At 33.9% G+C, this 14,993-nt stretch overlaps 2 protein-coding genes across 2 annotated transcripts; one reads left to right on the top strand and one right to left on the bottom strand.

Moving 5' to 3' along the window:
- The first annotated feature begins 1,989 nt into the window (after positions 1–1,989).
- On the top strand, positions 1,990–8,396 carry LOC146924919 (uncharacterized). The gene is made up of 2 exons (XM_085709877.1): positions 1,990–2,926; positions 8,050–8,396. The coding sequence occupies exon 1, from the start codon at positions 2,066–2,068 to the stop codon at positions 2,909–2,911; it is 846 nt and encodes a 281-aa protein (XP_085566003.1). The 5' UTR covers positions 1,990–2,065; the 3' UTR covers positions 2,912–2,926; positions 8,050–8,396.
- A 1,343-nt stretch (positions 8,397–9,739) lies between these two features.
- Positions 9,740–13,733, bottom strand: LOC146924918 (protein STRICTOSIDINE SYNTHASE-LIKE 10-like). The gene is made up of 3 exons (XM_085709876.1): positions 13,436–13,733; positions 10,811–11,074; positions 9,740–10,469 (listed from the first exon to the last, which is right to left on the bottom strand). Exons 1-3 carry the CDS (start codon positions 13,702–13,704, stop codon positions 10,031–10,033), a joined length of 972 nt encoding a protein of 323 aa, XP_085566002.1. The 5' UTR covers positions 13,705–13,733; the 3' UTR covers positions 9,740–10,030.
- Positions 13,734–14,993: the final 1,260 nt, after the last annotated feature.

The raw sequence follows: 14,993 nt of genomic DNA, 5'->3' as shown, positions 1-14,993 counted from the left end.
TTAGTGCTTCCTGTGACTCCTTCCATCTAAAATATCTTCACTCTCTTCTATATTTGTACTTGATTTTGTTATAGATTATGCTCTTGCTTTAGCATATCTGTTGATGGTAAATGATTTGGAACTTCTTTTCCTGTTTGATGACAGTCACATAGCATCATAAAATACATGCTTCCATCACTAAGTTGTCATTTCCAGAATTTACGTACATCACATTGCGATTGCAAAAAGACATGCTTCCATCACTGAGTTGTTTCAAGATCCAGTTCTCATGAGGTGTGGTTTTCTAAACAGTTAAAATGTTGCAAAAGTAGTTAGTTAGAGTAGATGTTCGTTGGAATTCAGCTAAATTTTAGGAAGTTAGTTAAGATGCCAACTGAATTTGGTTATGTTGAAAGTGTATGCAAGTGATGTATATAAGGGAGAATGATAAGCAATAAAATTTATTCCCATTAAATGTGTGATTTTTACTCTCTCAAAACATCTCTCTCCTTTCTTCTTCCTCAAGAATTGGTGAACAATGCAGGAATTAGCGGGATTATTCTCAGTATGGAGCCATGGAATTCGATCACGTTATGGTTGGTCATTTCCTACGCCTAGTCCTTGCCTTTCTTTCTATCTAGCTAGCAAACGAAAGCATTGGAAAGCATCCAACCATCCATATTTGACTATGGCAGAATCTATAACAAAATGGAAGAGAAAGTTACTCATCCATTGATACAAGATCGCGAAGAGACAAATATATGGTTGCAGTTCTTAGCATTCTTGTAAAATTTCAATGAACCATTTTATTATGATTATAGCTCAGTAGAGAATAATAAAGGAGAAATTATGCTAAGTTTCATTATAATTGACTGGTCCCAGTAAAATTGGACTGTATCTTTCTTTTTTTGTTTTGCTGTTCTGTTTCCTTTTTTATTAAGAAAGTGTTTTAATTGGTTTAGAGAGGGTTGAAAAATAGTCATGTGTCTATTTCTTTCCAATAGTTTGGTTTAACTTAATTTTTTGTTTTACTTTCTTGAGGGCTAATGCTGAAATTTGTTCCTTGTGTAATTTGCTGACGTATTTTGTTTTTTATTTTTTGTTTTACCCTTAGTATTTTGTGAAGAAAAAGGGTGTAGTCTTTCGACACGATGGATATATCAGGCTATGTTTGGTAATGTCAATAATCTAACTTATAGTTTATTGAATTAGTTTACAAGTATGTTTGATAAAATTAAATGATGTTTGATAACAAGCTTTTTTTGAATTAGTTTATAGTTTATAGTTTTCTTTAGATGTTATTTTAAACCTTATTTATTCGAAGTAACGGCACTCTAAATAAAACCTCCAACGTTTTTACCAAACAACTAAAACTTGAAGAAAAAAACTCATTTATTCTTTCAACTCTTGAACTTCAACAAATCAACGTCAAATAAATCGTTTTTGTTGACACATTTCGTCTACAACCCTAAAAATAAGTGTCACATTTAACTTTTTTATTTATTTAGGGATATTTATGTTGTTGATGGAATATAAATTGTTTAGGGTTTGTTTATAAATATATTAGTAATAAGATTGATTTATATATTGCTCAGGGTTTACATTTAGTTGTTGTTCTGTAGTTAAAGAAGTGTGACATTCAAATTTAATTTATGAATGTGTTTGTTGTGGATTTTGTTATAAGTGTTTGACGAAATGCTTAAATGATAAGTTTGTTTTTTCTTATTGTTTCTTGTAGATATGACGGAGAATATTAGTAAGTGAACTTATATTGGAGTTTTAATTCGTATCCACGGAGACTATTCTAATCTCTATGTAGCAATTTCATCAATATGGAATGAGCAAAATGGAAAGGGAGAAGAGTAAATTTCGCTTCCTTGTTGATTATGGGCTGGACTATAGTTGAGGACGGTGGGTTTCATAAACGAGTCGGGTCGGGTCACAATCCGCTCCTAATTGATCATCGATCTAAATCTCATTTTCATCTAAAACCCTACGATCACAAACAGCGTCTTCTTCCCTTCGAATCTCATCAAATCAGGGTTTTGAAAATTAGGGTTTTGAGAAAACTCAAATCACAGTAACAATGTCGATGTCAAAGAGTTCCAAAATGCTTCAATACATCAATTACAGAATGCGAGTAACAATCCAAGACGGTCGTCAACTTGTCGGAAAATTCATGGCTTTCGACCGCCACATGAATCTTGTTCTCGGCGACTGCGAAGAGTTTCGAAAACTTCCACCGGCGAAGGGTAAGAAAACCACCGACGGCGACCGTGAAGACCGCCGCACACTTGGTTTGGTTCTACTTCGGGGTGAAGAAGTTGTTTCGATGACAGTTGAAGGTCCTCCACCACCGGAGGAATCTCGTTCCAAAGCTGTAAATGCTGCTGCAATGGCTGGTCCTGGAATTGGTCGTGCTGCAGGTAGAGGTATTCCTCCGGCGCCGGTTATTCAAGCTCAGCCTGGTCTTGCTGGTCCTGTTCGTGGTGTAGGTGGACCTGCTCCTGGTATGATGCAGCCGCAGATTTCGCGTCCGCCAGTATCATATCCTGGTGGTGCTCCGGTTATGCGTCCGCCTGGTCAAGGTCCACCTGGTCAAATGCCATATCCTGGACATCCTGGACAAGGTCCACCGCAGATGGTGAGGGGTCCACCGCCTCCTATGCCGCCGGGGCAATTTGGGCAGAGACCAGGTGGTCCTCCTCCGCAATTTGGTATGCCACCTCCTCAGTATGGGCAGAGACCTATGGGCCCACCTCCTCCTGGTCAGATGGTTAGAGGACCTCCTGCTCCTCCTCGTCCTGGAATGCAGCCACCGCCTCGTCCTGGAATGCCTCCTCCTCCTGGAAGTGGTGTTCCGGTTTATGGTCCACCTCGGCCTGGCATGCCTCCTCCACCAAATGCTCCAAATCAACAGCAGCAACAGTGATTGTAAAATTGATTGGTATTTCACTTACTTTGCTCTTAATGCTCCAAATCTGTTATTTTGCACTTACTTTTGATGATGACGATGAAAATTTCAATGTATTTCACTTGGTAATTTGAATATCCACTGTTTTCTAAAATGTCGAAGTTTATGACAGAAATAGCTAGGTTTGTTTTAGGGGTTATATCAATCCTGATTCAAGACTACAGATAATAGTATTCCAATGTTATGGATTTCACCAGAAAAGAATCTTGATGGTATTTAGTACTCCAATGAGGGATTTCACCAGAAAAGAAATTGGTTGATAGGTTCCTAACCTAAGACAAGTTAGATTAGCATAACTGAAAATTGACCTTTGTTGTATCATGATGATTGATGACCTTGAGCTATATATGCTAAATTGACTTGCAAAACCTGCAAATGTGAGAGACGGAGGATAGTGAAAGGTAGAGATCCTTCTAATGGATTGCTTGATACATCCCTGAATTGAAAGGTTGCATTAAAACCACAATAACAACAACCAAGCCTTTTCCCACTAAGTGGGGTTTGCTACATGGATCTAATTACGCCATAATGTTCTATCATAACCATATGACATGGACCAAAGGTTGCATTAAAACCATAAATAATTCAAGAATAAAAAACTAGAAATATATAGGTCCATAGTTATAGCTATTAAGAAAAACTAGAAATCAGTTCATTTCATTACAATTGAACATTAACAGTAATAAAACAAGAGAGGGACGATATTTTATTTAAAAATGGAAGGTTTCCAATCCCTGATGGTATGCCTCCTTGGAAATAATTAGCCCCCAATTGCCTTTCAGTAAAGTCTAATAAAACATTCCGCACAATTTTAGGAAGAAAAAAACTAGTCGTTTCTAGGTTTGTCTATGTTATTTTGCTCTTACTTTTGCTGATTATGATGATAAGATTTTCTTTGTTTGTCTATTTATCTTTCTTTTTCCATTTAGACAAAAAGTGGTATACGTAGGATAGAATAAACAAATCGTTTCATGAAGTTAGAATAAGTTGGGAACTTCATTGTAACAACAAATCAAATTAATTTTCATAAATATTTGTTATTATGTTTGTTCACATGCAAAAGAGTATTTAAGTACATGTGTTTAGATAGATTTGGGTCTATTAAAAATTGCTTGTATTCAATGTCCTATATGGTTATCACAGACCTCTATTTTCTCCCATTTTAAGCCTTTATTGGTGCACATTACTTGTGCGCAGAAATGCTTGAAACAATGATATTTATATTGGTTTTGTTCTTAATCCACTGTGAAGTTACTTTGACACTCAGACCCCATTTTCCTAGAAAATCGGTCTTAATGTTTATCTTCAATTGTATGTTAGTTCTAGGCTGTCAACAGCGTGCTATAGCAGTGTGGCAGCAAGAAAACGCTATGGCCATGGTAATAGCAGAACAGTTTGGGTTAGCGGCCGCACCAGGTGCTATTGCAGTTTGCAAGCCGCGGAGTGGGTCAAGGATTTTAATCCCAATTGGGCCTAATTTTTAAACTGTTTCAAGGGCATTTTGGGAATTTTGAATAACCCTAACCTTTTCCCTCTTCTCACCCGCGAACTGTTCCATTGCTCTCACATTCCATCGCAAAACCCTAGTTATAAATTGACTAGTGACTAGTGATAACATTGGCTGTAGCACATCAAACTCTGCGTCCGTTTCCGTCAACTCTCTTGCTCAAAGGCATAAACTGACTAGTGATAACATTGACCTTGCCTAGAAGTTAGTGTTTAACATTGGAAGGACTTGAATAATTAGAAAAAGCTATATTGTGACTCCTGTGATGTCCCCAGTACCGGAGGAATTAGGAGAGCTAGAAGCTATCAATTGGGAATAAGGGGTGATGTGGCTTCATGCCGTAAAACACCACTGGATGTGAAGGCACTGTTGCACACTGATTTGGATGAGAGAACCAAAGGAGAGTACAAAGAAATGATGAGGTCGATGTGCAATTAGTTGAAGATGTTTGTGATGATATTGCGGTAATAAGGAGAATTCAAACTATAAAGAGGCCAGCTGCCAAGAAGAAAGACCTGTTGGAACTAATTCTCGTGAAAAGAAGGTAACAAACTATGGGAAAAAACATGAGGCTAACAAATGTCAATGATGGTGGTGACAATATATTCCTCAATTCTTTTATATGAATCGAATTGCTTTTGATGTTGCAAGATCAAAACACTTCAAGTTGACGTTGGGAGCTGTTGGAACTTGTAACCTATGGTCGTTCGTTATCTGAAACCTCCAAGCTACCATGAATTGAGGGTCCACTCCTTGAAATAGAGTTGAAACATACTAAGGATTTGTTGGTAAATCATGTTGATTAACGAGTAAAACATGGATGCTCAATTAAGTCTGATGATTGGATAGACTGAAAGAATAGGACCTTGATATGTTTCTTGGTGAATTCTTGGGCTGGAAAGCCTTGCACAATGTTTGTAAAAGCATCGATGTTTCTAAAGACGAAAAGACTAGGAATAAGTTATGAGTTGCTGGACAGTTTTCTTGAGGAGATTGGTGAGCGAAGTGTTGTTCAGTTAATTACTGACAATGGAAATAATTTTGTTGTTCAGTTAATTACTGACAATGCAATGAGACCCCACATCTTTTGGACTCCATGTCCTGCACATTGTATATACCTTATGTTAGAAGATATTGGAAAGATTCCTAAGGTTAAAAAGGTTGTAGAAAGAGAGGGAGTAGTCTAGTAGGCTACAATTATAACTAGACATTGGCTTTGAACTTAATGAGGAACTTAGTCTCGTTTCGTAGCTGAAAATAAATGTAGCATACAAAAGTAACCCCTCTTTGTATAACCTTTTTAACCTTAGGAATCTTTCCAATATCTTCCAACATAAGGTCTATACTCTATACAATGTGCAGGACATGGAGTCCAAAACATGTGGGATCTCGTATTAACAGTTTACCAGCCATAACATAATTACTTCCATTGTTGGTAATCAACTGCACAACATTTCGCTCACCAATCTCCTCAACAAAATTGTTCACCAACTCATATAACTTATTCACAGTCTTTGTGTCTTTAGAAGCATGCTCTTCACAAACAATTTTCTAGCCGGAGAATTCACCAAAAAATTTATCAAGGTCCCATCCTTTGTGTTGGTCCAAACATAATCGAGCATCCATATTTTACTCGTTGCTCTACAAGATTCTTCAACAAACCTGATCATGTTCCAACTCTTTTTCAAGGAGTGGACCCTCATTTCATGATACTTTTGAGGTTTCAAATAACGGCCATAGGTTTCAACATCGACTTGTAGTGTTTTGATTTGCAACGCTAGAAGCAATTACATTTGTAGAAAAGAATCGAGCAATAATTGTATGCTACTCGCCCTTGCTTCTCTGTCAGCACCATCATTGACATTTGTTTGCCTCATGTTTTTTCCCATAGTTTATTCCCCTTTTAAATGAGAATTAATTTCAAGGGACCTTTTCTCTAGGCCTCAGCTGTCCTCTTTCCAGTTTGCATTCTCCTTATTTCAACTATATGATCATCTTCATTTATTTCCACTTGAAGCTCTTCTCTTCCCAGTCCTGACCTTTATTTTTCATCCAAATCAGCCTGCAAATGTGCCCTGACATCCAGTGGTCTTTTACGGCATGGAGCTACATCACCTCTTATTCCCAATTGATGTCTTCTTGCTCTACTAATTCCTCCAGTAAAGGAGGTATTATAGAAACCCCAGTATACCTTTTTCTTATTATTCACGTCCTTCCAATAGTTAAGCTGGCAAGGTGCCAAAGTCAGTATTATCACCAGTTGGTTAAACAATTAATATCCATGGTGTGACTGAATCCCTTTCCGGCCCTGAATCTCATAACAGAAAAGGGTTACTTTCGCTATTCTCTTATTATGCCACTTCGGCAGAACAGATCAAGAACATAATTTATTTGGATCTGATTCCATTTTATTAGCCTGCACACGATGATTTAAACTTCATTCTGTGGATAAACTTAAATAAGTAGCCTTTTTTCTTCCTTTAATTATTTGTTTTTCTGGTCTTTATAAAATGTCATCCATGTTATTTATATAATAATCATCTGTAATCTATAGACTACAAAGATGATGTATCTCCATCATGATGTAGTTAGTAATATATACATGAAAAGCTGAGTTATATCATCAAATAACGACGTGAATGTGATGAATTTTTATGAAATACAACATGCATTGGGACTTTCATCACTAAAGAGTTGAGGTGGCTGTGGGATTCCTTGAACCACATAGAGTAGCTGATAATAGTATATCATCCTCTTCTCATGCCTTCCTCATCATCATAAAATCCGTTCTCTTCTTAACTCCCATGCTTATTATCTTCATCACCCACCCTTCGTCTTCTCTCTTTTCTTCTGGTTTAACCTCTCCTGCTTCTGGTTTTCCCCCTTTCTTGTTCAGGTTCAGATTCTGGCTATGAAACTATTTTTACTTGCTTTTTGGTTTGTCCATAGATGATCGACTAACTTGTGTGCATCCATGGTCCCCATCACAGTAACCTTCCATGTGCTAAGCTCTGTCTTAATGCATAGCATAGCATTGTTTTTTTTTTTTGTTAAAATAAGCTTTTGTACATTTAAGTAAAACTATAAAACTATAATGAGCATTATGGTAAAAAAAAAAAACTATAATGAGCATTGTGGATATTTTAGACTTTGCTCACTTATTCGATTGATTTGGAGATACAATAGTAAGTAAAAAAAATAAAACCTGATGAACTTTAGATTCTAGGATTCAGTAAATTATTGCAAAAGGAACCCATCAACTGTATCTCTTATTCTTTTAAGTCTGTAACCATTGGTGCAAGGGGAGGGGGATGCGTCCTCACCTAACCAATAGAATATGTTATTCTTTGAAGTCTATTTTATACAAAATTTTGTCAAGAATATTAAAAGAAGTTTATGAACAAGTGACTGCACTCAATTGTGTGCTACTATAATTCTACATTGCAGTAGTACAGTTTTACCGAGTCTTTAATTCAAGTACTTGTATATGTTTGTCTTATTACTTCATCTTGTAGTATGTTTACTTTTTCTTGATTGACCTTTGTGTGTAACTAAAATGTCTCATTTTTCATGTATTCTAACGTGTCAGGTTTCTACTTGCTGGAGCTCTGAAGATAACATTGGACATCGTATCACAACTCAATTATTCAGCCCTTTCTGTGGAAGTAGTTGTTGCTTGTACAACCTTGAATCGTCATCTTATTAGAGGGATTTTTTTTAATGTTGTGATGATAATATGTAATTTTAGAACATCTATGTTTTGGAGGAAGTTATTGTAAAACCTGAGCATTAGATATATACATCGGCTGTGTAGATTGTTGGAAAAACGCCGGATTGCTAAATCAGCATACCAATTTCAAAATGTAGGGCATGATTGCCTCCTCTTAAATCTTTCGGGCTATATAACATGATTATCATTTAGGGATTGTTCCTTCATTTTTGCACTGTTCTCAGCATAGCTTGGTTATTTTCATGAATTATCTTTTCCTATGAGTTTAATGATCTATATTTCGCTCGCTTGTATTTTAATTGATTGAAAGTGATTAACTGAAAAATTGTAATTTGATAAATATGTTTATCTACATGTTACGTAAGTTTGCATCAAATTAGCTCAGCTAACTGCAAGCTTAAAGGTTAAGCCTGCGAAAGACATTACATAGAGCAGGCAGACAGGCAGACAAAGGTGTGAATCAAAATATTCCAATTATTAGGAAGTACATCAATGCAAGATAAAATTTGATATACAAATATTTACACATGAATGGAAAGTTCATTGCATAATTCATCGTCTCTTATATTATATCTTTTTATTCTATTTTACATTTACTAATCCGTTAGACTTGACCTATTTTTTGGGTCAAAAGAAACTTGGCACAAGTGTGAATGTGTGATAACTTGGTAATTTTGAACTTCATCAACCAAGTTCAAATAAGTAATTAGACCAATTTGCATAATCAATTTCTAACTGGCAGTATCTTTTCATTCGTCAAATTAATAATATGCTTACGTCAAATTAATTGATATTTTTACCAAATTTTATCACAATAAAATTCATTTCCTTAAAACCAACTGTCATACAAGATTTCTTCCTAATATTTGTAAAAGATGCATATTATGTTCATCCGTTTGAAACTAATTTACATGAATTATATTCAAGACCTACTAGAACAAACCAATGTTAAACTTAAGCTGTGTGATTGACAAAAACAAAACAAAATAAATAATAACAAGTGTACATTCACAAGTGATTTGATTTGGAAAAAAGAATCTAAGCAAAGTGGTGGAAAATCCATAGCACTGTGGGAAATAAAAATGATCTTGCATCTATTCTTCATACATAGCATTTTAGACAAAGGCTCTGTTTGGATTAGCTTATTTTAGAGCTTATGCAAAACAACTTATGCAAATAAAAAACAGTTTATGAAGGTACAATTTTCGTTAGTGAAAACTAATGAATTAAGATAAAAACTTATTTATTTGCATAAGCTCTTTTTCATAAGCTCAATCCAAACGGGGGCCAAAAATGCCTTAAAAATGTGCAATGAGCACTCAATATTATTATAGATGCGTTTGTATAATAAGTTTGAACACGATGGCTTTGAATCCTACATTTTCCGAACTCCATTAAGATATTTTGTCAATGACAACAAGATCACCTATTTTTTTTTTTTGAATGATCAATAATAGTATTTAGTTTGTTAGACTAACGTTTTATTCCTTCGTTCGTGTTTGAACTCATCATCTCAAACTCTTTCATTTGCTGCAAATGATAACCACAATTATTTAAATATAAATGTGTGCATAATAAATTTATTTTAAATTTTGTCATATACTTGCCAACATAATTACTCCCCATTACATTAAAAAAGTTAAGAAAATAAAAGAATCCCCTGGCATGGGTAGTATAATACTCCATCTGATCTCAATTGTAATCAATTTTTAACTTTTATATTTATTGTATAATAACTAATGTATTTAGTCTGTGATATAGACCAAATACATTAGTTATTCAATAAATTTAAAAAGTGAAAATTTACTTATAAGTAAAACCAGAAAGAGTATTTGTATTCTCATAAACTATAAATACCAACATAAGGCATTAACACCGATCCAATCAAAAGTTTTCCATCTTTTTCATCCGCTTCACTGACATATCTCATGGTCTTTCCTTCCACGATTTCTAATATTTCCCCTTCATCACTCAACTTTATAGCTGCATTATGCAAAGCAACCCAAAACTGCCCATCTGAATTTCTCCTTATATTGTCCGGATAACCTGGAAGAACAGTAAAAATATTGACTTGGCCAGCATTAGGGCCATGAAGCCAAAGTCGAAGAATCCGGAAAGTCGAAGTTTCACCTACTAGAAGAAATAAACCGTCTTTGCTTAAACAAACACCATTGGGATAATTAAGCCCACTTAATAAGACATTCACTTCTTTCGTTGACTTATCATATTTCATTAACCTCCCAGTTTTGTCTCCGCTAAGAAGTAAAAGCGGAATTTGCCTACAAACAAAAGTGACCAACATATAGATCAAATTTAATTTATATTGTTAAAATATTTCAAAAATAAAAAAAAAATATTAATTGTAAGGATTCATTTATTCTTATCTACACAATCACTATAAAAAATGGTTAAGATTTTTCTCTTTACTTCGCTTCCTCAAAGCCACCATCTCCCTATCTGAACTCAAGCGAACAAATCAAACTTTGCCCAAAAACAAAGTATTAATCATTTCATTTGTATTTCGTAAAAAAAATTGTTCATAATCAATAGCAATGTTGTTTAACAAAATGCAGATAAAGTTGATGGTAGAAAATAAGGTATTGTTTAGTGTTGAACTTACCTTCTCTGATAGACTCTGCTTGAATCAGTGAAGTAAATCACATCTTCATCTTCACTAATGTCCATGTCATTGGTGAAGCGAAAAGGTTGGCCTTCAGCTTCTGTTGCTAACTGTGTGGCCAAACCCCCTGCAGATCCTACTACGTTAAGGCCAAGGTAGGCATCAACAATATACAAATCTCCATTTTTCTTATCAAATCTTAGTCCTAGTGGCCTCCCACAAATATCCTCTAACTCTGGTGCGAATGGAACCACACAGTTCGACCTTGAAATTCATACAACTAATCTCATTAAATTCATAAGAAAATGCAAATATAAGTATGACTTACATGACATTCAAATAAAACAATTAGTGTATAACCTTTTTGTACATATCCTCGGACAAAAAAGTAGCTATTAAAACTAAAGTACCATGAAAAAAATTAAACTGAGATTGTTTATCATTATTTCATCGAAATATTTACTAGAACAACTAGTAAGTGAAACATTCTTGCACAATTTGCAAGTGTATCAATGTCTGAAAACAGATAGAAGATTAGGTCTCCTTGCTTGCATTCTCAAACAATGATGAAACCGTTTGAAACAAAAGGTAGAGATTCACTTTCTTGTTTGCTTGCCTTGTAGAATAAGGGTATGTTTAAATTGACTTATTTAAGTTTATCCACTTACATAAACCCTAGCGATACTGTTTGGGAGAGATTTGAAAAACAACTTAGGACATGTTTCCCAAGCTATTTTTAGCTTATTTTCGCAAGCGCAACATAATAGCTTAAGAAAATGATTTATAATTTATATGGAAACAATTTAATTTCATTTAATCTTTTGTTGTGGAAATAACGTATGCAGAAACACATATGATAAGTGTTTGTGTTATAAGCGCTTAATCAAATTGTTTATCCAAACAACGTCTAAGTCTTTTATACTGCTATCATGCAAAACCATGCCACTTAACTCAATTTTTTTTGAGGTAGATAGATGAAAAGACACTAGTCAATAGTCATTGAAAAATCACACGCTTAAATGGAGGAGCCGTTGGGGTTGAAACTCCGGTTACAATGTCCGATCTAGCAATTTTGGCATGATTGTCACTTGATCTATAACTTGTGGACCATTGACCCTAACTTTTTAGAGTATGTTTAATGACTTAATTGAAAATATTAGATAATTTAGAAGTTTAACCAATTCAAATGATTCAATTACATTGTCTTTTTTTCTTTATAAATAATTTGTTTGGATAGAGGTATACTAGATTTCATTGTTAACATTTTTTTACTACTTTTGTAAAAAAAAAAAAAAGGTCAAATTTGAAAATTGAAAAGTAAGGACCAAACTGCAAATTTTGAAAAAATTGAGGGTTAATTTGGAATTTTAAAAATTTTAGGAGACAACTTGCACTTCTTGAATAATTTATAGGGGTCAATTAGAACATTTTAATATTTATAAATATGGGTGCCCAACTTGCAAAATTTGAAAAATACATCATAAATTTAATCGTTTTGAAAATTTACTAAATTAATCATCCAAACAATGAAATTTAGCTAGAAGGATTTGAATTCCCTCAAAACATCCAATCTTAGAGGTGTTTGAATGAGATAATTCCAATTTTTTTTTTAATAATTTAAAGTTCTAGGAAATTCAAATGGTTCAATTAAATTGCTTTCAGTTATAAAAAAATTGTTTGGATATAGTAATATAAAATTTCATTGTAATCATTTTTGGCAAATTTTATAAATTCAAGATTTTTGGGGGAAATTTTGAAATTTGATAGGGGCCAATTTGCAAATTTTGAGGGGTTAAATGGTAGTTTTTGAAAATATTGAGTGATAAATTTGTTATTTTTTAAAACTGAGGGCCCAATTTACAATTTTATGAAAATTTATAGGGGTCAATTTGAAAATTTTGAAAAATATGGAGACCAACTTGCAAGATTTGAAAAAAATATATAAGAAGGAAGAAATTTCAAATTTCTAGCTTTCTGATGTCATTTGAATTTCGCTATGTTTAGCTTGGATAAAATACTTCATAAATTTTCATCATTTTTAGAATTTTCAAAATAATCATTCAACTCAATGAAATTTACCTAGAAGGATTTGAATTCTCTCAAAATATTACATTACCCAGTACATTCAATCATCCAAACACACTTTTAGTGTCTTAATATATGACATGTAAAATATGAAGTAAAGAGTAAAGTCAAGGGTGAACACAATAATTAATCAACGACCCATAATTATAAACTATTCTCGAGATATCGAGAAGTATATTTAAGGGGTAATAGTTTTCAACAAAGATTTTCTATATCTAATATCGATCCCACATATGCTTAAGAGACTCCCTTAACATCTACCAACCATGTCACACCATTTTTATTTTATTTTTACCTAATAATCTAGTGGTGAAGCTCACAAACGTCAATCGTAAGCCCAATTTAAGTCTCCCTACTCCCTAGTCACTAATAATCTAAATTAAAAGTAAATAAAATTAAATTGTACCAAAAGAAGAATACCAATAAAGGAAGAATTTGGAAACGTGGAATCAAACCAAAATTAAATTGTACCAAAAAAAGAATACCAATAAAGAAAGAATTTGGAAACGTGGAAACACCAAATGTGCATATTTCTATTACCTATTGGAACTAGTGACAGCAAATTCAGTCCAACCACGTTCCTCCCCTTCATACTTCAAAATCCGTCCATCCGCCACGCCGGTGTATGGTCCTTCGCCGTGACTATCAAAAACAAGACTCTCCGGCCCAACGGCTCCGGTGACATGGAGTAACCGATCAGCCTGGAGACTGTCCTTTGATCCAGAAATTGGAACCGATGAAAAGAGTGCAAAGATGCAAGAGAAGAGTGCAAGAAAAGTTGCAGCATGTATGCTGTCTTTGAAGTTCATATTTACAAATGAAAGAGAAAATGTTGTTTGAAGTCAATACCTTAGAGTTATTAATATTTAACATGCATGCATTCACGAGGGTGCTCCACCAGGGTCCTACTGAGAAAAAGTCAATAACTCAACTGGATCCATATTTGAAAAAACGTGGAATTCGTTAATACCAATGTAAATGAAAATCGTCAAGAGCTTGTAGGTGGTGCATGATTGAGAAGGGATGATAATTGTGTTTGGATGTATGATTTTGCTAAAAATTTGAAGCAGACTAAACGGTGGAATTTTGTTTGTTTGAGTCTGATTTGAAGGTGGTTGTTTAGGGGCTGGTCGAAGTGGTCTGCCACTAAAACACGGGTTTTAGGCCTCCAAATTTTTAGATCTCGTATTAATTAGGTCCTAAATCTTATTTGCTTTAAATATATTTCTGCAAGTCAAATTCTTTAAACAGTTGTGCATGCGTAGTTAAATGGAGAGTTTTAGACTTGTAGTAATTTATATTTACATTAGAATTCAATACTATTTTTTTATTTCAAGGTTTTACAATTGGTAAATAATGTCTATATTAAATATTATTTTCAACGTATATTATTAATTAAACTGAATTTTTTGTTTAAAGTGCTAATGAGGTTGAATCTAACACAAGAAATTACACTCTCTACTTGATGAATCAATGTTCAAACACTCATCGAGAGTTTTATTTACATTTAGTGTTCGACATGCCTCAAATAAAATTGCATATTTAGTGTTTTTAATTTTTATGTTTATCTGTCAACATACTTAAAAGACCTTAATTTAAAATTGGCTTTAGACCTACAAATATATTAGGCCGATCGACCTTGTTGTTCATTGTATCAATAATGATGAAATTGGTTGTTTTTTGGGAAGCAGCATCGCGCAGAAGATAGCTTTTTGTTGATATGGATTTTCAATGAGCATCTATTAAGGTGTCTCAAGTTTTCCTAGTTTTTGTGGTGTCTCATTTTCTGGTCTGGTAACCAGTAGTTTTTTTTTTCGACTACTTTCCATTTCAAAAATATATTTGTTAGGAAAAATTAACCTATTTTTACTTTACTTTTTTTTCAAGAATATAAAATTTACTTAATTTTTTTTTTAAGCAAAAGATTATGGGGAGCAGAGGGGTCTCCTGCTGTTTCACCCTAAAATTATATTAAAAGAAAGATAAAAGTACAAAAATGGGGAGACATAAACCGAAACCCTCCAAGAAACAGCAAAAAGTAAGATCAAAAGAGATAGAGCGAACTAAAAGCAAGAGGGACCACTATCCCTTAAAAACT

This window comes from Medicago sativa, chromosome 5 (assembly GCF_051527215.1).
Source record: "Medicago sativa cultivar Bolivia chromosome 5, Bolivia_mono, whole genome shotgun sequence".
Taxonomy (NCBI): domain Eukaryota; kingdom Viridiplantae; phylum Streptophyta; class Magnoliopsida; order Fabales; family Fabaceae; genus Medicago; species Medicago sativa.
This window is presented reverse-complemented; position numbering and strand designations above follow the sequence as displayed.